This window comes from Melozone crissalis, unplaced genomic scaffold (genome assembly GCF_028551555.1).
Source record: "Melozone crissalis strain CALT ecotype California unplaced genomic scaffold, PUWL_Pcris_2 ptg000056l_1, whole genome shotgun sequence".
NCBI lineage: Eukaryota > Metazoa > Chordata > Aves > Passeriformes > Passerellidae > Melozone > Melozone crissalis.
The window spans coordinates 398,044-424,706 of record NW_026535834.1 but is presented as its reverse complement, the minus strand read 5'-3'; the positions used below and the strand labels follow the sequence as shown (position 1 = coordinate 424,706).

Genomic DNA, 26,663 nt, shown 5'->3' with positions numbered 1-26,663 from the left:
AGTTTAGGGGAAGTCCTGCCAAGTTTAAAATTTTTCTGTACATTCAAATGTTCGTGTTTGGTGCTTTCTAAGACAGAGACCACTGAAGCTGCAGTATTTCTGAACACCAGCACCTACTAAACACTAAAAGCAAACATTAGTTAAGTGCACTAATGGTTTGTAAAAACAGTAGCTTCCTTCTAGGAGTGAATATTTATTTTAATTTACATATGTTAAACCAGTGATTTTATTAACCAGTGCTTCAGTTGACCAGTTGAGTTGGGAAAAGCAGGACCAACCTAGGACTCTTGTAGATTTTGTCAAAAATGTTGGTCAAGAAAATGAGGGCTGCTCATCCTTCCTTCTTCAAGAATACAATTTCTAGAAAGATGGCAGTAATGCCCTTCCCTCCTTCTTCTGTTTACTGAAACTTAAGTATATGCTCTGCTCAATACGTATTTATTAATATTAAAATACAAAACTAATAAAACTAACTTGCTCTTTAACAACTTTACACATTTCTAAACTGGATTTCAGTTTTAGTGGTGTGAAGTTTGATGCACTTCCAAGTGAGTGCACTTCCAAATTTCCAAGAAATTTGTAGATGAAATAATAAAATATTTTGTCACCAGTCAGCAAAAATGTAAGATATAAGGGTTTGGGGGTTTTTTGAGTGTAAGGACAGCTTGAACTTACTAGGTTTGTGTCTCCTGGCTTTGAAAGTTGCTTGTGATCAATTTACAGCAGCAGAGCTTTTAATACTTAAAGCAATTATTTTATTGCCCAGAGAAGTTGTGGATGCTCCATCCCTGGAAGTGTTCAAGGCCAGGTTGGATGGGACTCTGAACAACCTGGTCTAGTGGAAGGTGCTTGCCCATGGCAGAGGGATTTGGAACTAGATGATCTTAAAGGTCCCTTTCAACCCAAATCATTCTGTGATTCTCTAGTTTTAATATTCTGTTTACTTAGTAGAACTATTGCTAAAATTTGCTGTTTATTTAAAGCAAAAGTTATTATTGGGCTAGTGTCCTCTAGAAATAAATACTAGATTTCATTTCCCCTTGAATTTTAGTAACAGAAGCTGTTGTTCTGCAAAGTTAGTTCAATGACCAGCATTCTGTAGTAGCAAACCTTTAATAGGGGAACTTGCATGTTTGTTTCTTGTCTGTAGTTGTGTTTCCTCCATCTGTGCTCATTTGATGGGAAGGAGGTGGGAGAACCTTGCAAAACAGTTGATAATACCAGTGCTGCCAGCTGTGTGCTGTGCTTGTACAGGTGTCTGACTGGACTGGCACAGATCTCTAACTGGTTTGAGGTGGTGGTGCTGGGGAGCTTCAGTGGAAATTATTTTGGGTTTCAGGTCATAGCCTCAGTGACCTTGTGGTGAGGAAAGTGTGATTGGCATTTCTGCCCAGCTGAAATAGGGAGCAGCAGAAAATCTAGCAGTGTCTCATTCTTTAAATTTCATACTTTGGATAAACAAGAAACCCTCAGAGAAAGGGGTATTACTTCTGGAGGAAGCCTTTTCAGTAACACCCTCCTGAATACAAAGCAGCAGCATGACTGTTCTTCAGCACAGCTGTTTCTTCATTATTTTAGCAGTTAATGGTTTTTTGCTGAGAGGTTTTCAGGCATTCTTGGTTAGACTTCATAATGAAATTTTCAGTTTCCAGTTCAGACTCCTGTACCTCTGTGTGGTTGTAAGGTTTGATTTCTTTGTGTTAGCATCTGAAATACACCGTTAAGGTAGTGACCCCTCTTGCAGGAATTCTGTTTGGCTTATAACTTATTAGCTTAATCATAATGTAAGGTGAGGAAAAACAGGAGTCTGGGCTGAATTACAAGTAGTAGTTCTGTGATGTTTTATTCAGTTGCAGATAGGAAAAAATACACATATTGGAAAACTTTGGTGTTTTTAGTCTAACAGTGTTTGTGATGAGGTGGACAGCAGCAATCTTTGTGTGCTTAGTTTGAAGAGTGAACTGCTGCTGTGCTTGTGCAAACTCATCCTTGTGCAGTTTGCTTGCACTTACACCGCTGGTTTTCATTATTGATCTAGTCTTCAGAGTAGTGACTTGTTACAAACATTCTACCTAAATAGTGATCCGCGTGCATAGATCACAATATGCTAGAAATAAATAAAATATTCTGAACGGGATCTGGAGAGGAGAAAACTGATGGATCTACAAGTATAGTAGAATTTATCCACCAAATACTTTGAGAAATGTGGGACAACCAGAACAAAACAAGTGTAAGTTAGTTAATCATTGGACAATTAGACAAGTAGTGAAGGGAAGCAGCCCTTCACTACTTGTCTAATTGAGATCTGGTGAACGTTGCTTAGCAGAAAAGACAGTTCAAAGTAAAAACCTTAAATTAGCCACAGATCTTGTGGGAAATGGTTTTGCTGCTGTTGAGTGGAGACAGCTATCTCTTGAAATTGGGTTGTTAAAGCCTTAGATGGTACTAGCTGAAATAAAAAGTAAAGCTGCACTCCACTTAGAAGAGAATTAATCTAGTGCCTGCAGGGTAGGACAGATTGTCCATAGGGTTTAGCAGTAATGAATGAGCTCTCCCTTTCACGTGGTCCTTCACTGATTCACAAAACCCTAAAGAAAGGGAGGGAAATCCTTCTGAAAGACCACTTTGCTCTACATTCTTACTAGCAGCAAGGCAGAAGCATTCATGCAATTGAACTTCTAAAAAAATTTAAATTGTTAACTAAATAGTGTAATTAGCTTTTTTCCCCCCTCTGTAGTTTTAATAAAAACTGAAAATCTGGTATTGCTCTGGGTGTGCAATGAATACTTTTGACCTCCAGTTTATGAGTTGGCTTGCAATGTTTCTCTTTGTAATTGACTTTCCTTTTTTCTTTTTTGTTAAACAGCCAAACCATTTACAAAGTTGGTAAAAGAAATGCAACTCCATCGAGATGACTTTGAAATTATAAAAGTGATTGGAAGAGGTGCATTTGGAGAGGTAAGAGATTTTAACTTTCAGTTGTAATATAAAGCTTTCATCATTTGTGCTGTTTGATTTCTTGTTACAGTTGACCTTAGGACAAAAGCTTCATACAGATGTGCTAAAATACTCCCAAATGTGGGATATAGCTGGGTACCTAATGCAAGGTCCCTTTGAAGCAGGTTATTCAGTGTCCAGGTGTGCCATTTCTGTGACTGGCTTTCTGACTTCAGTGTAGCCAAGCAAATGTCTCTTGGATGAGTGAATGAGCAGGATGGTCCCACCTAGCAGCTGCACAGCTGAATTTGGGATCCCTTCTCCACTTGCCATATGTAGTGCTCACTGCTGCTCTAATTTAACACAGAGCTGGGCTGCTGCTATGGTAGGAGCGTGGAGGCTGCTCCACCCATCTGCCTGTCTCTGTAGCAATCTGGTAATGCAGAAAGACGCATTTGGCTGCCTCAAAGGCTGTTCCCTGTCATCTTTGAAGATCAAAGGCTGCTGGATCTGTTTTTTGGACAGCAAGTTGAATCATGCTGGGATGATAGGAACGCCTTGTGTTTTGAGGACTCGCCAGTCCCAGGACCCTGGACTGAAGCTTAACTTCTTAATATATTTGATGAAAGTCTCATCAATCACAGAAGCCTGGTAGGGCTTGCCCATGGCAAAAGCCTTCACAGACGGCAGGCATAGGATACCCAAGGCTTTGGGAGGACCTCAAAGACAACCTTTTCAGCATTTAAGAACAAGTAACTAAAGTCATAGCTCTCAGCAAAAAAGGTGATTAACTAGAGAATTTCTAGAAGTAAAAATCCCTTCTATTTCTTTCAGGAAACCTTTTTGAAGTAGTGCCACACAAAAGTGAAATGCAGAGACTGCCATTAGTGGCTGATTTCAGCCCATGAGCACTCAGCTGCACCTTCTGCTGCCAGTGCCTAAGGAGAAGCTTCCTGATCCCCATGTCCTGTTGTCTTCACAGAGAGCAGGATTCTGCCATGCCAGGCATTCCTTCCAAGCCTGGTGTGTTCTGGGCACCCCAAACTCTTTCATGTAGGGTTTGAATGTGGGACAGGGTAGCAGAGGGCAACCAGAAACTCAGCTAGAGAAACACCAGGATCCTGCTTCACCTGGGTTCAGAAAACAACAAGGTTTCTGTGTGCATATGCGCTTGGTAGTGGGTGAAGTAATGACTTTATATGCACGTAATTTTAAGCTACTTCAGAAACTGCTTTTGAGAAAAGTGGACACCTAAGACAGAAATTAACGTTTCAAGAATATCTCTTCATGTGTACCATCATTTAATGATGCAGTAGCATATGGTTTACATGTAATCATCATGAACACAGCTGCTGAAGGAAGTGAAGCATTTTAATAAAATGCCCAGATTAGCAATAATGTCTTGCCCTGTAACACAAAAATTCACTTTCTAGTGGATGCTGAGCTTGATGAGTGCAATATTTGTTACATAAAAGGAAGTGTTATCTGAAAGTAATGGAACTGCTGCATGAAAATCACTTAGTTCATTTGAGTGATTCACTTTAGTATTATTTGAACACGAATTTTAGAGGGAAGAAAAGTTATGGTAAAAAGTTTGTCAGGAAAAAGCAATAATAGGAAAAATATTGGTTAGTCTAAGGGAGGACTGAGAGCTACAAACTTAGTCCAGAAAAGAAGTCTAAATTGGGAGGTTTATAAGTAGATAAAAGGCCTAAAGAATCAAGACAGTAGTGGGTACTTGTCTGTCTCTTTGTTAGAGTTTTGGTTCAAAGCAGTGGCACAGTTTTGAATGCCCCCACCTACTGCATGAGAATTTTACTCTCCATGAGCTGGGTTTCTTCTGGAGGAAACTAACCAGAACCTCCATTCCAGGTGTGCACCAAATGGCCTTTTGGATCCAAGGAGTGCATAAGAATCAATCACTGGGTTTGACTTTCCTAAGAGCTTCAAAGCGTGTTTGGTCCAGGAAATCAGGGTAGATACAGTCAGAAACAAAATTCCTGAGCTGCATACAGTATAGATGGGAAGGCTCTGCACAGGATACTTTGATGTTGTTCTGCTCTTGCTGTGCCAAATGACTTGCTATAGTGGCTGTGACCACTGATATCTAAAGAATTTTAGATTAGCATTTTGGCAGTTTGTCTTTTGGCAGGATTAGAAAAGGTTTCTGGATCTTTTCAGAACTAGACTTGTGATTGCTTTGGCTATCAAGAATGGGAACCCTTTATAGTGACTTGCAGATGGAGTCAGTATTGGGAATGCCTTCCCACAGTACAATATTCAAGGAAGGCTTGTTTTCCATAGTGCTTGTTCTGTTCTTTTTCAAAAGATGCTCTACTTAAAGAATTGACCAGCTGGAAGTCTCAGTACAACAGCAGATGAAGTATTTGTATGCATTTCAAGAGACTTGAGTTTATATTTGCTGGAATGACCTTTCTTAGCTTTGGATCAAAGTCTTAAGGTGCATGAAAGATACAAATGCTGAGTGGAAACTTGTGTTAATAATGTTTGGAGTGCCAGAATCAACAATGTGTTTCATACTCTTACATTTGGAAAAGTATGGAACTTGGCAAAAGCAATTCACACATCCCATCCCCCCCAATGGAAATGAAATTTCACAGAAGTGAAATGAGAAGGTATCTTAATTTCATCCTTCTGTTGGAGCTGAGTGCTCACAGAGTCAGTGCTATCAGTTACCTGGCAATATCACATCTTGTTCATCTCTTATCTAGAAAAGCTTTAATTTATAGTTGCAGCAGCTTGAAACTTTTGATCAGTTTAAATTATACAGGAATCATTGATTTTAAGTTCATTATACTTTAATCACTCTTGCCACAAAGTATTTTGTGCTTTTTGCTTATGAAAGAATCCTTTGACCCTTGTATATACCACACTGCTATAACTGCCAGATTTTATAGGCATTATAAAATAGTAATTATGTAAAGGTTGACATTCCATAATAAGAAAATGAAATGTAGTTTTTTGAAAAGAACTGGTGGCATCTGACTTGTATAAAACAACACTTGAGAAAGCTGAATGGAGGAGTTGTGAGTAATTTTTCCATAATACTTTCATACATACATGGGAACTATGTTTGAAATTACTTGATGGGCTTTATGTGCTAAAAATACATTTTAAGAATACCTATAAAATATTTGTTTAAATGTATAAAGAAATTATTCAGAATTAAACTAAACAGATTCCTGTTAGAATGAAGTAGTTTAATTTAAATACTGAACAGCTAAACAAGGTAGACATCAAAAAGGATGAAAATTACATTCCATTCTTCTCAGTTTACCTTCTTTGGATTTTTTTGGAGAGTGCCACGGGCTTTATTCTTCCCAAAGAACTTTTGCATAAATCAGTAGCTTTGAAGAAATACAGTTCCAACAAAATAAAAGCATGATATTAGTTATTAGTCAGGATCAGTGGTCAATTTTTGCCAGAAAAGATGCAAGCCAAGGAAGGAAACGTGGTATTTGACCAAAAAGAGGATTGAGAGCACATGGGAGCTTTTATCCCTGTGAACACGACTGCAAAATCAGTATCTAAGGCAGGTTGATATAATCACCAGAACACATCTGTACTGGCATGTCAGTACCTTTTTCTTTCTTTCTCCTTTGCAGAACTCACCTTGATTCTTTACACTTTTCCCAGCAATATGAGAACAAAACCCAATGCAAAACCACCTTAATGAAGGTTCTTGTAGCATGGCATGTCTGAGAAAGCAAGAGAAAAATGTTTCTTAAATTGTCATTATTATGCTAGGGGAGAAACAGCCTAGCTTAGAGCCTAGAGATTTCCTCTGTAGCCACCTGGACTTCTCCTTTCACATAAAGGAAGCCAGCCACTTTGCAATCAGGGAGAACTGAATGTCTGAATATTCCTTACAGCAGCATGTAGGGCTCTGACTCAGGAAGTCACTGGCTTGAGAATGTCATTTTTTCAGAAGTTTCATAGTTAGGAAGAAATAGTTAATTAGTTAGTTAAACTTCTAACTAAGTTAGTTAGAAGTTTAATGTTAAAACATGTAACATGTTTTATATGTTTTTTGAGTGTATGACAGAACAGTTTATAATTTGAAATGCTAGAAGGAGGATAAAGTGCTCATGGTTCTTCCTCATCTCTAGGCTGTATTTGCCTGGGTGTATACCCATACCCAGCTGGGTGGAGCATTTTCATGAGTGCCCCAGTGTTACTTTTAGTTTTTCATTTTCTGGGTCATACAGGCAGGTACCTCCTGTACATAGGGACAACCTTCACAGGGAGCAAAACTAATAATAAGTGAAAAGCCCCCTGAAATAAATTCAGTAGTAAAATGGTTTTCTGTTATCTAAATTCTGGTTTCTATTAATAAAATTACTGCAGAAGGCTGTGTTTGTAGACAAGAAAGAGTATTTTGTGTAGCAGGAAGTATTTTGCAAACTACACAGAAAATACACAAACTACACAAGAGTGAAAATCACTTTTGCAAACTACACAGAAGTGAAAATACAGTCTTTAGGAGATTTAAGGAATATCAGCATAGAATGCAAAATTCTTTCAGATTTTCAACCTTTAGAAAACCACACCAAAACAACAAAGAAACCAAAAAGCAGTCGAGCTGTGGTTTGAAGTTTGCCTGTACCTGACTGTTCCTTTCATCGAGAAACACCATGGACCGTTACTTGAAATGAAAGGATGTCCTGAGGACCTGGCCTTGGTGGGATTGTACTTACTGGGAACCTCGGGCCAGCCTGAGAAGTGCTCTCTGTGTGCTTGGTGTTTGGCTGCACATGCCAAATGAACTGGGAGCAATTGTGCTTACAGCAAGCTGAGAGGGATAGGAGGAGGACGCTGTACATGGGGGCTGTGGCTCTAAACACTTGCATGTGCTTCTTTGCAAGGTTCATCTGCCCTCAGTGATGTGCTTGTATGTCTTTAATGTCACATGTCTCTTTTTGTGTAAAAGACTATTTAGGCACACTGCTGTAGATAACACACTCCAGTCAAAGAGCAGGTGTTGAAGGAAGAATGAGTCAAAATGTACCTTGTTTGAGAACTTGGATTGTATAACGTGGCTGACACCTCCTGGAAATTTGGCAGTGTGGGACTGAAACAATTGTCTTCCTTCCCTTGTTTGTTAGCAAGGATTTCTTGAATGAGCAATACTTACTGTGGTTCCAGCAGAAGGGTGGAACTGCTTGGTCTTGCTTAGCACAAAAATAACTAAAACTCTTAATGTGCCCCACCTAAGTATTACTGTTCTGGATGGATTAGAAATACCTTCTCATGTAAGTGCTGTTGTGCACAGACTTGATCTGTGTAGTGTTTGGTAATAATACTCCACTCGGGATGCTTAGTCACAGTCTCAGCTGGGATCAACAGACAGAAAAATGTGTTTCCAGAAGAAAATAATGGCTGAGAGAGAATAGGGCTGATCCCCTGTGTACCACAGTTCTGATCACTGATGTGGTTTCTAATGAGAGAGATACTGGCAGAGGTTGCACTGAGAGTCAGAAGGGAATATGTAAAACATTCCCGTGGTCAGTCTGCTCTGCAGTGAGAGGCAGAGCTCTTTGTGACCTCTCCACCTTGTAATCACAGCTGTAGGGTGCTGAGTTCAGTGTTTTGATGTACTTCTAGAAATTAACCTGGGGCACAGGGAGCCTGTGGACTGCAATTAAGGCTGTGTCACCTATTCAGAGCTTTGGTGGTTGCTGTTAGGTGCCCAGCAGGGACTGTACCTTCCTACACTGTAGATTAACAGAATTCCAAATTATTGCACACCACATATGACACTTTTCATTCAACTATTCAAAGAGTCAAAGCCTTCAGAATACGATGCAAAAGAAGTATTTAATTAGCTCTGCTTTTCTTTAATACGCTCTTCATGAAAAAAAGAAAATTAAATCAAAGCAAGCTATTTTCTGCTATGGAAATGGATGAAGAAAGAAGCTGCTTTGTTTTGAAAATGCTTCAAAAGAGCTGGTTGCTATCTCAGTCCTCCCCAGCTCGGTGTGTGTTTGTGTGGCAGCACCAAGTAACTATGGAGACAGGCAGGTTGCAAGGAGCCAGAGACACACACAGTTCATTGTGGTGCTGCTGTGAGAGCAGACATTTGTCTCTGCAAACCCCCCAGCCCTGAGGAACAGCTTAGGTGCTATGTGGGGCCTTAATTCTTCTTCTGCAGACTCTTTCTGGCTGGGACTTGTAAGGGATTTCTTATTTGCACAACATGAAGATATACACTGCATGCTCAAAAAAATCTGATTTTGCTTTGGAAATCTGCACCATGGCATATGAACTCTATCAAAAGACACTCTGGTTTTTAAATTTGTATGTAAAATAGACATTAAAAAAAACCTGATGGAGCAGCCCAGACCAGTTTTTCCTCAAAGATGCAGTATTAAAACTGTCAACTAATGAGCTATATATCAAAGACTTTTTCCTATCTGAAAGTGTCAGGAGGATAAAGTAGTTGCTGCAGTGTTTTTGCAGTAGCTGGTGTGCAGGGTATCAATAGCATGAGACAGAAATAGTAGAGTAAATGTGGCATGAACAAGCTTTAGCCAAAGGAAATGAATGTAATATTCAATTATAAATCTGGTAATAAGACATTATGGGTAAATTGTTTATATCTGAAATGACATTTTGTCTCTTCTCCCAGTTGAAAGGCTTGACTAAAATCTCTCCTCAAATGTCTAAAGCCTTTCCAAGTTCCCATCAAAGGTTAATTCATGGTATTTTACACTGTTTTATCCATGTAATTTTATTGTCTGTTAAGACAAAGGAGATTTTTTATCATCCACTTTTATTGATGCCATTCCTTCCAATTTTATTTTTAGATAGAATCATAGAATGGTTTTGCTTGGAAGGGGCTTTAAAGATCATCTTGTTCCAGCCCCTCTGCCATGGGCCAGGGGTACCTTTCACTAGACCAGGTTGATCTGAACCCCATCCACCTGGCCTTGAATAATAATAACAATAATGTACACTTTATTTTTTCTTTTTTTTAGCAAGTAAGGCTTTTTCTATTCCCACCCTAGCATGAGAGGCTCTTTAGTTTCTTGATCACCTCAACTGTCCTCTTAAACACCTGCTCCAGATGAAGTTTATTCTGAGGTGTGGCTGTGTGTGGAGTTTCCAGTGAGTTTGTATTGCAAGGCAGTAATGTTTACCCATCCCCAGTGGTGTGTATCTGCCTGTGAATTCCAGATTCAGTTTGCCTTTTTTCTTAACTACCTGCCATTATGAGCTGTTTGCACAAGTATTATCACCTATAAGTCTGTGTTCCTCTTCAGCTGAGAACATTTTGCAGTCCAGTTTCACCTTATTCCTGTAAGTCCAGTCCTTAAAGATAAATTTTACCTGAAAGTTTAAGGTGCCATGAGCATGACTAGTGTCCTAGTGAGTTTTTTTTGTCTTTGCTTTGAAATTAATGCCAGCATGATTTTCAAGAAGGATTTGTTAGTTGTCTTAATTGTTTTCTGGAAGCCAGTCTTACATTTAAATGATTTCTGCACTTTATTGCACCATACTTACCATTTACATAAAATAAAATTTGTAACTTGATGCTGCTTACTAATGATGATCGTGTCACTCAGGGGGCACAGTACAGTGCTGGGAAGTTCTGTCTTGTCTGTAGAGGATGATTTGGCTGAGATTTGCACCCTGCAGATTTCATTGGAACACTGGGAAAGGTGGAACTTGGCCTGGGATGGCTTTGCACAGTGCAGCCCTAAATGTCAGTATTGAGTGGGTTTTGAAGATCAAAACATAGCAACATACTCCTATAAAACAATTCAAGAAGCAAAATACTAACTCTTGCTGAAGTCTAGAAAGCTACTTTAGCTATATTGGTTCTTTGTTTTATTTTATTGCACTGCAAGTGAAACAGAGCTTTGAGACACAAAATATGGCAAAGAAATGGATGGCAGAAGCAAAACAAATCTGATGGGGTGTTGTGAGTTGTAGTTACCATAGATGGATCTCAGTTATGCTTTACCCTCACTTGTCTTACTCTTTTTTTACATAAATATGTCAAAACTTGTGTTGAAGTGAAGGCACTAGGATTCATTAGGCTTTCTGAAATCCTTGAGGAAACATACCTGAGCTTTATTGCAGTTTTCCTGTTGCCTCAGTCCTGAGCACGACAAGTCATGGTGATGCTAATCAAATCAGATGGTGATCAATCCATACAGACTGGAAGGGGGCTTGCAGTGCTGGGGGGACCCTTGCACCTGCAATTTTTCTTGTCACATTTTTAAGACTTAGTAAAAGAGAATCACTTAAATATCTACCAGTAAAAGAGAATCGCTCAAATATCTACCAGACTACTTTGTGATTGTTGAGCATTTCCCCCCCCCCCCCCCCCCCCCAATTCTGTACTGCAGTCTGGCATTATGAGATGCAAATTGGGAATAAGTTTTAATTTCCTTAGTTTGACACAGGCATTAAAGGTGGTTGGTTAGCCCATGTCCCACCCCTTTGGCCAAGTAGAGAGGTGTAGGAAAAAAAATCCAAGAACAGAGCAAAGCTGAATCCTCAGAGTTTCCAGTGGCTGAGGGTTCAGGGAGTCCCCAGCCCACCCCTCTAACTCGGGGGTCAGTAGTCACTGAGGCCCACACTGCAGTGGGTATTACTCAGGTATTAAGTATGTCTGTGTTTAAATACTTTCTGAATACTTAGGTGGCCACAGCAGCCTGTGGCTGAGTTCCAGAACTTTTTTTTGTGACAATAATACTTCCTTAATCTTCTTATCTTTTTTTTTTTTTTTTAATTTGATGCTTTATATGTTTGTGTTATGAGAAGTGGTAAATTACTGTTCTCTGTTCATGTTCTCCATGACATTCATGGTTTCCTGTGTCTATCATAGCTGTTACCTCTTCCAGGCCTGGAATATTTTAGGTTATTAAATCTTCTTCTTGAGAAGCTGTTTTATCATACCTCTGCTTGTACATTTTTTCCTTTCATTATTCTTAGCATACTTTTTTTTTTTTAACTACTAATACAGTGTAAATTCTATTAGGCTTAGAAATGGAGAGTGAAAACGAACATTAAATCCTCATCTGTGCATAACATGAGCACTTGTTCAGCCACTAAACTTTTAAACTCTGAAGATAGAAACAATGCTTTTGTTCTTAAAGGAGGCATTTGTAGCAGTGTACAAATCTATGTCCTTTGGAATACCTCTGAACACCAGCTGAATGGTTTTTCCTTACATTAGTAGATGTGGTGGATCGGAATGTAGGATAAAAACCATCATATTTAAAACCAGACATCTTGCATGCTTTGCACAACTGCAGTATAAGAGGCCTCTGTTTGATCTCACAGAGTGGTCAGTGTGGTTATTGTAACTGAATTTGAGGTATGCCAGAGAAGGAAGAATTAATATAGAAGTAAGAGAAAACAACTCCACTGCAACGTCTCAGAAGGAGACAAAGCATTATATGACAAAAGTAAACTTAGAAATGCTGCCACCTGATGAGGGAAGTAAAAGAAAGGTAACTCAAGGAAACACTGAGGTATTTTATGGCAGAAAGGATCTTTTTCAATATTGTAACAGTATTCTTCCTTATAATAGCACTGAGTTTATCATGGCATTATTTTATTTGTGCTTCCCTCTTTCAGTTCAAATATCAATGAAGTTTGGGTTATGCTTTTCTGTTTGTTTTCTTTTAAAAAAATCCTAATTATTTGAATTGGTTGAGGAGTCAGGTCTAATCAGGCAAAAATTCTGTCAGTTCTTTGAGATATCTTCAGCAGTCCTAAGATTTCTTTCTAGAGATAAAATTCATGGGGAATTACCTAATTTGCTGTGTGGTTCAATGAATTTTTCTGCTGACATGAGAAGCTGTCCCACTGTCACCCTTACAATTAAAGCAGCAGTGTGTTTACTGGTGCCATAACTTGATAACCACTTAATGTGAAAATATGAGTCAGCTTTCTTTTTATGAACTATACTTTCTCTTCCACAGAAGACAATTATCTTCCTCCAGAAAGTTTAAATTGGTCTTTTTAAAGCAGTCTTTTCAGTTGAAAATAAATAGCACTAATATAGTTAGTGACTGGGGAATTGCTAAATAAGTCCTACAGATTTGGCATCCTTTCTTCTTTTCCTTTCTTCTTTTTCCAGGCCTGTTTCATTTGCCACTTTGTTCTAACATTTACACAGCTCCTCAGCTGTGCCTGCCCTCCGTGATGCCAGGCTTCCATCGCTCCTCAGCGCTTGAGCATGTTCCAAACTTGTGATATCCTGCAATGCCTTTGGACAGTGATGGCCTCAGATGAAGTGCAGTAGATGCCTATCTGGGTTCTGATTTGTGCACTGTGTTTGTACTCAAATGGCTGAGCACTTCTGGTGTTGTGGTGTTACGAAACTTGATCTTGCTACAGCGGGGCTCACAGAGCTGCGCTTGCAAATTGCATCTGCTGCAGGCTTTGGTTCATTCCTCTGCAGCAGGTAACCTCTCCTCTGCAGCAGGTCACCTTGGTGCTGCTCTGTCCCTGGCCCTGCACTGGAGGGGTGAACATTTCCTGAGTCACCGTGTTCCCTCTGGAACAGTTTAAAAAGTGTAGTGGGTAATGTCAGCATCTTGCAGTTTCTCAAAGCTTTTAATGCACTGTTTGACTTACAGTGTGCCTTCAGCTGGATTGGGGTAATGACCCAATTAAGTGAATGGAGAGAGGTTTTTACAGTGACTTTTAAGTGTGATGAAAAGTGGAGAAAGGCTGTTTACATTTAAGGCCATTACAGAAGGTCAGTTGAGCAGTTTCATACTTGCCAAGGAACCTCATGTGTTTGGTTTGAGACTTTCTTGTCTTGCTCATCCTCCCCCCACGGCAGGAGCAGTGGGAGGTGTTTGTAGGCCAGGAGACACTGGGGTTGTAATGTAGCTCTGGATATTCTATTCACTTAGAGAAGCTGCTTCTTAGTGCTGTGCCTTTCCCAGCTGTGTCCAGGGCCAGATTCCCACGTCTTTCCTGCAGTGGGTACCTTTTTTCAGAGCTATGTGTCTGTTACATGGCTGTGCAGGTGTGTACAAGGTGCTGTCACCCACTGTTGTGACCTGCTCAGTGGAGCTTCACTTTCTGAGGGGTGAAGGGCTGAGCTATGTACCTGCAGGCTGAGGTGTCTGTGTTAATATGAATTTCCTGTTCTTGTGTTACTGGAGAAGCCGCAGTTTCCCTGCCCCTCATTTGGAACTTCTTTACTGGTAAGGTACAGGGTGATACTACATTTCCCTCTTCCCTCCTCAAGACTTAAGACTTTTTATGACGTTGCTCTGCTTGATGCACTATTCCAACCTTTTTTTATAGTCAGCAGCTTCTTAAAGCTGCTGTAGCTGAATCCTTTCTAGATAAGAGTTTTTAAACAACAGAAGAGGCGAGGTGATGTCATTCCTTTTCACACAGCTATTCAGAGCTCTGTTGGAAGCAATGAAAGCTGGTTGGTTTTCTGCTTCTGAAACAGAGATGAGCTGAGAAGCAGTAGAAATAGCAGTAGAAATATTCAAGCAGTCCTTGTATAGTCCTGTGAAAATGTTGCTGTGTTAGTCATGATGCCTGTTTTTCTATTTGCCAACTGGAAGAACTTTGTGGAAATTATGGCGTTACCACAAGAAGAATTAGTTTTGGTCTTTGAGAATACATTGACTTTGGTCAATAACAGTACATTTTCTTGGTCAAAATAAAGTCTTTGCATTCCTAAGCCTTGAAGTTTTTGTATTCTTGTTTTTTTCTTCCATTCACAGCTGTGTGCAGAGCTACTGTTCATAATAGATGAGTGTAAGTCTCATTCACAACATGCATAGTAAAATGCTGTAAGCAAAATGGTGAATAAATAAATTAATATTTTTTTCTTTTAAAATATCTGAATAAGGTACACAAAAGCATGCTAATTTGCAAATATCTTTCAAGTTTCTGAGACCTGAAATGTGAAAACAAATTAGTCAAATGTAGTGTATTTCTATTGACAGCAGCCTTTCTTGTTTTCTCAGGCTGCCCTTTTAAATGTTGCCCCACTGGCTGCAGGCATGACTACAAGCCCCACTTGTTCTTGGGAAACAATGCAGCTTTACTGCACATCTTCATATGAAAAGCTTCATGCCCCTCCTGTATCATCCCCCATGTACTTCATCATGAGCTCTTGACCACACAGGGTGCATCAAGCACACAGTAGTAATGTTGGGGGAATACAGAAGGAGCCAAGACTCAGACTGGAGTTCATCAATGTGGCAGTTGATCACTGAATACTCCTTAGTAACTTATTTTATGGATTTGTGAAATTAAACTGTTTGAAAACTGTGTTTCTCTGACCATGCTTTTGTGTGAGTATTGATACCTTTAAATATTGTATTTTCCTGACCATGCTCCTGTTAAAGATATCTTAATTTTTCAGGTTGCAGTTGTTAAAATGAAGTGTACAGAGCGCATTTATGCAATGAAAATCCTAAATAAATGGGAAATGCTTAAAAGGGCAGAGGTAAGTAATACTGTTTTTTAACACAGAGAATTTTTAAAATTACATTAGGAAGATTACATTGAAACTCTTCCAGATTAGGAAGAATTATTTCATGAGCATAGGAGCTTCGTTCTTTTCTCTTTTTTTTCCCTTAAGCTGTTTTAATGCAATCAAGTCTGACAGTCCCTTCCAGGCATCTGTTGTTCTCAGCATTACTGTGTATTCATTTACCAGACAGTCTGCCCTAGTTCTTACCCTGAATTTATTGGCCAGATTTTTGTTTACAGTAAAGGCAAGTTAAAGACTACATGAAAGCTGAGATTGGTGCTACTATGACATTCACAGCTGTATACAAAAATGTTATGAAAAAGGTCTTTCTTCTCTTCATTCAGAAACATCCATTAAGGAGCTTTGCATCCCTACAGTATGTAACAGGATTTATATAGCAAGTAAAACTATAACTAAATATTTTGGGATCAGATTCAGATTGTAAAACAAAATGTGTTAAGAAGGTAAATCTGTTTGAGAAGGGGTGTTTTGGCGAAAGGAGGTGTACATTGTCACAACAAATTCTGTAAATGTAAAGGCAAATGGTACTTCACACATCAGGAAAAGAATACTAAGAATACACAGTGGGAAGCAGTTTTCTAGGATAGGTATTTCTAGGATACATACTCCTCCATGGTAGAGGAAAACCTTATGGCACATACATAATATTATGTAAGTTAGCAGATAAATGAGCAATAGATTTGAAGAGAAAAGACATGTATTGCATCATGACTGGCTGCAGTTTTGATAAAGGGCAAGCAATAGTGGCTTTGCTGAGGTCTGAGCTTGCTGACCCTTCCCTGTCCCATTCTTCTGTCCTCTTCCTGACACCTCCTCCCCCCACCCTGCCCTTCCTAGTTCCTCCCTTCCTTTCAGTGAGTCAGTGCCAGGCCTTTTCCTGTGACAAAATCTCCTCCCTCTTGTTAAGCCCCTCTTCACCACTGCCTTTGCCTGATTTAGTCACAGTCTGTCCATCCATCCATCCATGCCCTTCTTTAGAGGCGGCAGCAGCCGCTGCCACCCGGCTCTCCTTTGAGCTGTCAGGAGATTTCTCACCCTGGGCTGTGCTGCATCAGCAGTTCTGCATTAAGCCTTTCCCTGGAGGAGGGAAATTTGGTGCTCTTTCTATGCAGATTTCAGCTGTGTTAATTCATTGGTCAGTATAGAATTGTTTTAAACACAAATATTTGCAGGGGTCTCCCAGACTCCAATGGAAGTACAGCTATGCTGCCTTACTTCAGTCATTTTTAAAGTGATTTCATTAAGTGGCCTGAGTAGATGCAGCTTTTGCATGTAGAGAAGACAGCTGTTTACAAATTGTGTTCTAATCATGCAACTAACTCGTCTTATCCTCTCAGGCAGGCATGAAGGATGTATAATGAGCAATAGTTTTCCCAAGACAAACTTAGGAAAAGTAACAGTCAAAAAAAAAGTTTCTGTCTGCTGATTTTCCCCATCTACAAAGGACAATAAAGGAACTGTCTTCTCTGCAGGACCACTTTGTCTTTTCCTGATCAGTTTGCTTGCTTGATTTGGCTTTTCTGGATAAGCAGGACGTTACAACCTGCATATCAAGTTCATGCAACATCTGGGTATTAAAAATTTCCCAAATGTGGTAAAACCTGTTAGTTTTTAAAATGAAGCCTGCAAGAATGCAGTAGCCTCTTAAATGGAGAGTTCCACTGAAAAAGCAGACTTCAAGTATTTTATTAATCCACCTCACCTATTTTTATATTAAAATATTATTGTTATTAGTATGAGTGGGTTAGGAAGCATGTTGTTTCACTGGTTTATATTTGTTGTGCATGACATAAAACATAGCAAGAAGTTAGCAAAATACTGCTTATTCATGTATCAGCTGCAAGAAAAAAATCCCCATATGGTTGGAAGCCACTAAAATAAAAGAAAGGTTAGTGAATATCACCTGACATCCATAAATGGGTTAGAAGCAAAAATAGGCATGCCATTTATGTTGGTAAGGACCATTTGTATTCGTTGTTCTCACAGCAAAATACAAAGTCATTAGTGTATTACTGTTGACAGTTCCAAATAAGTCCTGACTGGCTGATTAGGTAGCCTGTCATGCTTTTTCAAGTCACGTCTCAAGGCCTTTTAAGCTGGTGTAAGCAGAGGAGGAGAATTTTATGCTCTGAATTCAAGATGCAGTGTTCAGCAGCATTACTGGGTTTTCAGTGTTCATAACATTCCCTCGCTGTTTGAGGTTGCACAGTGAACTGGATCAAGGGACTGATGTCTTCAAAAATAAACAAACTAGTTCTGTGTGTTGGCAGCCTCCTCACATTGTGGTGCCAGGAGAGCTGGGAAGTGCAATGCTCTGCTGCTGTGGGAAGGGGATAGGATTACTTGGAGCTGCTGGAGCTGCCAGCCTTTTTTGCAGAGCGCTGCTTTGGCCTTGAATTCATAAACTGTTAAACCACTCAGTTGGCATTTAATTACAATTTACTTCTCTTTGCACCAGTGATTACTAATTTACAGTGTGACCACAGCATGGTCTTCTTCAGTAAAATTGTAGATTGAATTTGACTTCCTTTGAGGGGAAAATAGTTGAAGATCCATTCGTAAGGTGCAGTCAGTATATGGTAAGGCTTGGGCTTCCCAGGCACATTTCCTTAGTACATTTTCTAAGACATCTGAAGAAGTGGCAATGACTAAAAAAAAATTAGTTCTTTTCTAGAACACAAACACCTCAATCTGTAGCTGTCAAATATCCTGATAATGTCTCTCTGAATTGAGAGTAGTAGAAGAGTCCCAAGGTCTGTTTCATGATAGTTCTGATCCCATAAAAACATTAATATGTTTTTATTGGGGAGAACTCTCTTGAAGTTTATGAAAGTTGGTTTTATGTAAAGATGCTGAGAAAACCTGTTACACAGAGCTTGCTTCTATGAAGGGTTGCAGTGTGCTGTTTGAAGTTGGGGAAGGATTATTGAAAATAAAAATATATTATACTGGACAAAGATAAGACAGTAATGGTAAAATCTGCTTATTTCCCATAGTGTATTAGCAGTGTCTGGAACTGGGACTGTACTGTAAAAAAAGTATACATGAAACTGTTTTCATAAGAGTCTTTATCAGAAGAATCAGAGCCATTATCTTTCTGCTACAGATGGTAGTGACAAGTTATTTTCTACTTCTAAAAATGTTTTGTAAAACAAAGATTTAGCTTTGACTTGAATTGGTTGTGGGCTTTTTTTGGGGGGTGTTGTGTGTTGGTGTGGAGTTTTTTGGGATTTGTTGGGGGGAGGGAAGGTGGGGGGGAGGTTAATTCGATTTGGAGTTTTTTGGTTTGGTTTGGTTTGGTTTTGTTGTTTAAAGTCGCAGTCAGGATTAGAGTGACTGAATGCCTGATTAAAACCTGCAGAGATTCCCTGGCATGTCACTTGTGTAGACTGAACCCCCATGAATAGAGACCTCTGTTCAGTAATTTGAAATAATCCCATAAAACATCCATATATATTCATCCTGTGAAAACTACTTGTTGATGTTGACAATGGCTTTTCTCCCCCTCTCTTCCTTTAGACAGCTTGCTTCCGAGAGGAGAGAAATGTCCTGGTGAATGGAGATTGTCAGTGGATTACTACATTGCACTATGCCTTTCAAGATGAGAACTATTTGGTATGTTTGATTCATCAGTAAATAAAGGCTCTGGGTTGTGAAAGAATTTTATTTTTGGTATATTTAAAACATATTAGTGTATTAAATCCATCCGCCTCATGCCTCACAGCAGTGTTTCAACATTCTTGTTTTCTCCTTGAAGCATAACTTCAAAGGGACTGACTGTAACTCCAGGAGAGTGAGAAGGTTGTGAAGGACTGTAGTATATAGAGATTTAGTTAACCATCTTAAATTAACTAATCTCTCTTTGCATAAAAAATACCATGTTCAAATTTAGTATTTTGGATAAGGTTGCAGTTAAGTAATCTGAGATGTGTTACTCTGTGAAAGTAAGAAATACTTTATTTTAAACTTGAATAATATCTTTTAAAGCAAGATTTTGTTTTAAACTGGCAAAAGTAATTTAAATGTTTGGTATTTTAAAATCCTTAGGGGAAAACATAGCCTATTTCTTGAAAGTATTTCTATAAAATATGTCTTTAAATCAGCAGATTGTTCATCTCAATAATTTGAGAGACTTTAGCAAACAGTTGAAAAGAAAATCTGTACTCCTGTGGCATTTCTTTATGATTGGTTACTACAACTGTGACATACAAACCTGTTTCCTTCAGTCACAGAATACAGCAGAGTCCTGGTTAGGAGCAAAGTCAGTAAAGCCCCAATATTCTGCAATAGACTGAACCATACAGGTTCCCCGTGGCTGCTTCAGGCTGGGTTTGCAAACCTGCTGTTTCTGTAACATCTGACATAGCTGTAGTGTGAAAGTTTTCACCTTCTAAACACTTTAGTAGCATGGTAGCAAGTCATGAATGTAAATTAGAAAAATGTATTTATAAAAGGCTGCCAAAGAGTTCAAGAACTAAGCAAGAGTTAGTAAATGCTCAAACATTTCCAGATGCTGAGACAAAACGCATTATTTTGTCATGTTTGGAGTATTTTTAGAATAACAAGCGCATAGGAGGAAAATAAGCAGCCACATCTTAGGCCCTCCTTTACAGGCTATTTCCATTGAATGGTTTGTGATAGGTGCAGATTCTCAATCTCTGGCAGTTTAGTTGTCTCTAGCACTACCTCATGATTTCACATCAGCTTGTAGCTTCAAATTCCCACAGAAGCAACCTTCAGACTTGCATAAAAACATTCTGTTCTGTATTTCCAAGTAGCTTGTAAGAATGAGCTACCTAAGGAAAAATTGTTAGCTGTGTGAGATAACAAGCAAGAGCAAAGACAGCACAGAGGGGGAATCTTTTCCCAAAGTTCCCAGAGGTGTTTAGATATTGAAGTTCACTTGACAGCAGAATGTAGACATCTGATTTAAGTTCCAGTATCTAAGAAGGCAACAGTTCTGCCTGGCAGCCAAAGTCAGCAGATTCCCAGCTTGCCTGAGGTCTGCTCCTGCATGTGCTGAGGTGCTGCCTTCCAGTTTGGTCTGTTACTCAGAAACCATCTCCTGGAAGTGTCTGTGCTCACAGATGGAGGGGATCTGCATCTCAGTCAGCGTTGTAAATGATGCATGAAGAAAAGGTGAAACACATCAAGAAATCAATTCATCCAAAAAGCTGGACAGAAGGTTCTCTTCTGTACCATGTAGTGCTTGTCCAGGGGCTAAGAGATCTCTGTTCAATTCTCTTTGGAGCTTGAAGAAGTTTATAGCTACATTTTTCTTCATCATGGAGAGTGCTGCCTTGTTACAGAGCCTGGGCAGATTTAGTTTACTTTTTAGCTGTGCTCTTCATCCATGGTCCTTGCAGAAGGGAATACAAAGCTGAGAACAAAACAAGAACAGACAACAGAGCTTGGTTTTCCAACCTGGTCCTCTGCAAGAGAAATCTCTAGGTTCCAGTATTTTCTCCCAGTGATGTCTGTGCATTATATCTAGTGATCCTTAAATGCAAAACCACATAAGCTAACCCTGAGCACAGGGAGAGCCTTGTGTCTTCTCCCAGCTAGTGCTCTGCCTCCTCTGGCTGCATGATAAAGGGTTCAGAATGAGACAAAGAAAAAGTAAGATACTGACATAGAAAAGTAGTAAGTACCTGCCTTTGGAGAGTCTAAAAGTACTTAATTTTGTTCTCTGCTTTTAGTATTAACTGAGCATTTGATAATGCAAATCTTCTATTTAAGCAAGAAATACAAAGTTCTATGAAATACATATGTTCTGGAGTTCATTTTCTGGTTCTGCTCTTGTGGTTTTAAAACCTTTCAAGTTAATGCATCATGCATTACTGTTTTCTAAACAGCCAATTCTTAAGTGACATTACATAGAAATGCTGCATAACTTTTTTCTGCTTCTTAAAAAGCTTTCATAAGAAACACAGACTATGTGAAGATGGGTTAAATCAGCCTTTGGTGATTTGGCTGAAGCAGATATGATGTAAGTGAAACATAGTCCATGAATACTGAGAACTTGCATGGAACTTGAAGTTCTCCATCTCTTCCAGATTCAGATCTCTTAATTTTCTTTCCCAGTCCCATTCATGAAAAAGAACATATGTGTATTTCCCTGCTGTCAGCCTCTCAAAGGTACTGGGTACTCATGAGAGTATTTTGACATCCTTTTTGCCTTTGATTCCTAACTACTCTCACAGTTCAATGTAGTCACTTCCCTGGAAGAAATTCACTGCTGTGAGATTTCAGCATCAGAACAGCTTTTATTTTAACCCCCTAAGAAGGGAGAAGCACCTCCTGGCAAGCAGATAATTTTGAATTGAAAGATTAATAAAGTTCTGCTTCCTCAAAGACGAGATGTCACCATCTTTCTGTGATCCAAGTGGCTTCCTTCATGGGTCACCTGAGTTCTTGCTGAGTTATAAATGCTTTGGGAGCTGACAGAAGTGCATTACCCTGTCTCTGACAGAGAAGATATTTCACTTTCCACAGAAGGTTGTATAAAGCCTCTTTGCCTTGAATTTGAGAGAAAATACTTCAAGATAATACCCCTTGTAGAAGACTGATGGTTTCTGTCTGTAGCAATTTGTTTTCAAACGTAAGTGTTGAGTGTGTACAGTGCTCAGTACATGTTTAAAGTTCCTTGGAGCAATACCCACAGATTGATTTCAACATAAATGATGCAATTTGCTTATCAGATTAAGCAGTAGTTTGAGTAAAATAGAGAAAAATATCAAAACTTGTGGCTTTTGGAATCGCTCTTTTAATCCAGAAGATAGTGAGGAAATGACTAGTGTTGCACTTCATGTTCTTTGCATTTCTATCTTCTTTAATTTGTTTCCCTTATGGAAGATGAATCTGTGGCAGGGACAGTGGATTCTAGGTCACTTTACTTTGAGGAGAAAGACGATGACTTTGAAAACTTAATTCCAGAATAAGCCAAGTTAGTCTTAAAACCACATATCAAATAATCTTGGGAAGCATGGAACAGAATGGCTCAAGACTGGTAGTACTAGATGAAGTCATTATACTTGAAGTGATGGTCTGGACTTAGGTGGATATTGCTAAGAAATACCTCAAACATAATCCTTGTTTTGTGGTATGAGAAACAAATAGCATGCCTGAGCCCTTTTCTTTCATGTCACCCTATGAGTATTGGTCCTTTCCATGGATGGGATGGTGCCTGTGGTCTAGGAGGTTGTTTACTTTTTCACTGAAATATAGTCAAAACCACACCAATGTTTGACTTTTAAATTTCCCACTTTAATGCCTCTGGCTTGACAGTGCTTTTGGCTGGTTATGGGCATCCTTGTGTAGTATAGTAATGTACAGTGTCATCAGACTCCTGCCAGCTGTGTTGTGCATCCATGGTGTGGAATGTGCCAAGATGAGTATTTGAAGATGTTGATGTGATAAGTGCCACTTCAGGAGCAATGAGTAGTATTGAAATGGTACCATAGCTAAAAAAGTAATAAAATGTATATTTTAGACTAAGCTGCATCAAATATTGATTTTAGCTATACTTTTTTTTTTTCTTTCATCATCCTCTGGAAATTTTCAGTTTAAGAGTTGATAACATCAGTTTTGGTGATATTAGATCATTTTCTTTGTGATACTAGTTAAGACAGAAATAAACTCATCATGATTTACATCTTTGTTGTTGTCATATTTTGTTTGGGTGTTTTTTTTATCATAGGAACTAAGTGCTGATGTGCCTTTCTTATTGTGATTAATAAAGGAATATGATACCTTTTTATACTAAGTAAATAAAAGTAGACCACCAATTTTGACTGCTTTCCACAGACACTGAGAAAAAATAGTGAAAGGGTTTTTTGCAGGTGTTAACTGATGAACTTTATTTTTTTTTTCTTGCCAGCTGTCTCTCGGTACTTGATTGCTTTATTTCTCTATTTTCAGTATCTAGTGATGGACTACTATGTTGGTGGTGACTTGCTGACACTTCTCAGTAAGTTTGAAGACAAGCTTCCTGAAGATATGGCTAGGTTCTACATTGGTGAAATGGTGCTTGCTATACATTCCATACATGAGCTGCATTATGTGCACAGGTAAAATACCTTCTCATTTGGCAAAATATACAGGTACAGTTATTTGAAGTTAATCCCAAATTTACTGCTATGTATACAAATGCACACAGTAGCCAAAAGCAAACTACTATAGATACATGTTTACTTTATGCTGTATAATAGCTGTATAAGCTACTTTATTTTAAATATCAAGTTTTGATGGATTGGTATCAGAAGCAGTGACATTTATCTGACTAACCTTTTAAAGTCTGTTCTATTTTTAATCAGGGCTCTTGACTTATTCTCAATTCGCTTAATAAATATTTATTTGCCTTTGTCCAAGCAACCTAGAAGTTTGAAGCAGTTTGAAATGGTTTGAACTTTCTACAGAGGTTCAGACATCCTGCAAAATTTATGCACAGTAAGCCCATGATAACATCAGTGCATCTACTTACCTGAGATCATCCTCAAACAGGTTTTCTAATCAGGGGGCATGTGCTGGTCTAATTGTTTTTGCACACAAGATGTGTATTCTGAATCAGTGGCTACCATCAAGTAAGCTTGATGGTAGTAGATGTAGTAGCTGTACAGTTAAAGTTCAAAAAGCATCAGGGATTCTCAGTTATAATGCGTTGAACTCTTCTTGTTTGCATTTTGATTGCTGTTTTGAAAAGATGTTTAAACTCTAAAACTCTTATGAGTGAATGTGGACAATATTTGGGGATTTAAAAATGTTACAGCCTCAGAGAAGTTCACCAGAGGCACCATTGCACCAATTTCCAAGGAAATTACTGAGCAGCTACATCTTTCACAGGGCTGAATGCAGGTCTGTTGTGGCAATAGCAGTGTGGCTCTGTGGCCAAAACACGTGCCTTGAACAGGACGTGTGCCAGTGCCCAAGAAATTACTGCTTGGCAACTGGAATGGATGAGGAGGAGGCATGATTGCTCTGGAGAGGGTTTCAAGGACCCTTTAAGGGCTTATATGACCTGTTAGCTGCAGATAGGAGACAGTGGAGCTCAGAGAGGAGGCATTAAGCCTTTCTGAGCAGCACTGCTGGTCCCTGAGGCAAGTGAGAGCTGCATGCCAAGCAGAGATTGGCTCCTGCTGCAAGTGCCACTGTGAGCACTGTTCTTTAAAAAACAAACAAATCAGTGTATAGTTGTAGATTAGTTTTTATAGTCCCCTGCAACTACTGAGCTTGACTTGTGGCTGTGGAATGTTGACAATATCTGGAACTGAAATTAATGGAATAAGTTTAACAATGCAGAATTAGTAATTATTTTTCGGGGAAGCACAGTGACATAGTCCAATTTTCTCAGCACATATTTTTATGTATTATGACAAGTAAATACAGATTTAACATTTAAATTCATGTAGACAGGCATAGATTAGCATTTATTATTTTGTATTAATACTGCTAATGAGCAGCGGTATTAGTGACATTTCAGTAATTAATTTCAGAGCATTAGCCTTTGGTTAAAAAAGGTTAATTCAAGTTTATGTTGGAAAAATGTATCAAGTTGGCAGGCTTTTTACATATATGAGGGCCCTTTGTTAAATCTGTCGCGATTTTTCTCATAAATGTCAAGTGTGAAACTGGAATTCAGCACCTTAAAACTCAGCCATTGTCAGCTTCCACATCTGTGTAGCAAAGAGCACCTTGTTTTTGTTTACTCCTGGTAATTCTAGTCTCCTCCTTAAAGATGAAACTGAAGGTGTTGTGGAGTTTTTAAGTTTTTCAACACATGTAGTAGCATTTGGTACTTCACATTTGAAAATAATTGCAGATTTTATGGTGCAACCAAACTGGTGGCTTTTAAGGTTGGTCATGGGGAGGGAGTCATAAACAGTACCAAAAAGAGTTTACATCATTGGGTAAGATTCTATGTTATTTTGATGCAAGATTAATCTCTACAAGCAGAGCTAATACTGTATGTTTAAATCCTTTCACTTCTGTCTGTTACAACAGGGACATAAAGCCTGATAATGTTCTTTTGGACATGAACGGCCACATACGACTGGCAGACTTTGGGTCCTGTCTGAAAATGAGTGAAGATGGCACAGTATGTATGAAGCTCCATTTATTTGGGTTGCTGATAGTGGGACCTTCTGAGTGAGTTGCTGGTTTTAAAGATCAGACATCATCAGGGATGTGATAGACTGTGCACTTTCTGACACACTAAAAATTGAGGGTGCAGTATAACTCAACATACTTAAATGAGTTTTTGAAATCTTTAATTTCCTTATTTTACAGTCTCCTAACTTTTCAAGTTATCATTTGCTATATTTTTCTGTTTTTCACTTTTTCTTCTAATGACCATTTGAGTCCAAGGGGGTAGGGTGAGTCACCATCCCTGTAGGTGTCAAAAAGATGTGGATGTGGTACTTGGGCACACAATTTACGTGGACTTGTCAGTGCTCAGTTAACAGCTGGACCTAATGATCTTGAAGGTCTTTTCCAACCTAAATGATTGTCTTGATTCTACAATTAATAAGCAGTTTGTTTTGTATGCCTTTGACAAATGGAACAGCAACATGATGGTAATTGGCCATCTTGTGCAGCAGATTGGATTTACCTCAAAAAGCTGAATTGCTTGTGACAGGTTTTGTTTGTTTTGCCTCATTTAGGGCATTTCCAGGGGTGCCAGTCCTGCCAAAGTATGGCATCGTTCACTGGTTTTGGCACAAGCTCACATCTTGTTGAGGTTCTTTAGTCATAAAATGTCTGTCAAAGCTTTACCATAAAAAATGTAAATGAAAGAGCCATTAGAATTGAGAACATATTCCTGGAGATTAGTCTGCCCTGATGGTCAGGGCTTCCCTACTACTTGTGCACTGAGTAATTTCTCCACCTTATTCCTGTAGCACATCCAGTTGCACATTAGGCAATAAACATTTGAGTGATTTCTGACATAGTAAAACTTACCCAGAAAATTTGTTCTATGATCTCCAAATGAAACTGTAAAATTCAGGGGTAGGACCTGATCTCCCTACTTACTCATTTTTCATTTCAAGTTCTGGGCAGCAAATTGCAGTTTGAAAATATAAACCAACACAAAGGAAAAATATATTTTGTCTTTCTGCTTTCTCAGTATTATTTCACTGTGATTATTTTGGGTTTCTGCTGTGTTCAGAATAAAACATATCAACTGATTTTATGTAGCAGTAGAATGGAACTTAAT

General features: G+C 38.9%; 1 protein-coding gene across 6 annotated transcripts in view; it reads left to right on the top strand.

The window, feature by feature from the left end:
* Positions 1–26,663, top strand: part of CDC42BPB (CDC42 binding protein kinase beta) — an 89,920-nt gene that overhangs the window by 25,484 nt on the left and 37,773 nt on the right. For all 6 annotated transcript variants that reach the window (XM_054286962.1, XM_054286961.1, XM_054286959.1 and 3 more), the window contains exons 2-6: positions 2,867–2,958; positions 15,320–15,403; positions 18,971–19,066; positions 23,372–23,520; positions 25,451–25,544. In XM_054286962.1, the coding sequence (XP_054142937.1) occupies positions 2,867–2,958; positions 15,320–15,403; positions 18,971–19,066; positions 23,372–23,520; positions 25,451–25,544 (515 nt within the window). The remainder of the gene's footprint in view (positions 1–2,866; positions 2,959–15,319; positions 15,404–18,970; positions 19,067–23,371; positions 23,521–25,450; positions 25,545–26,663) is intronic.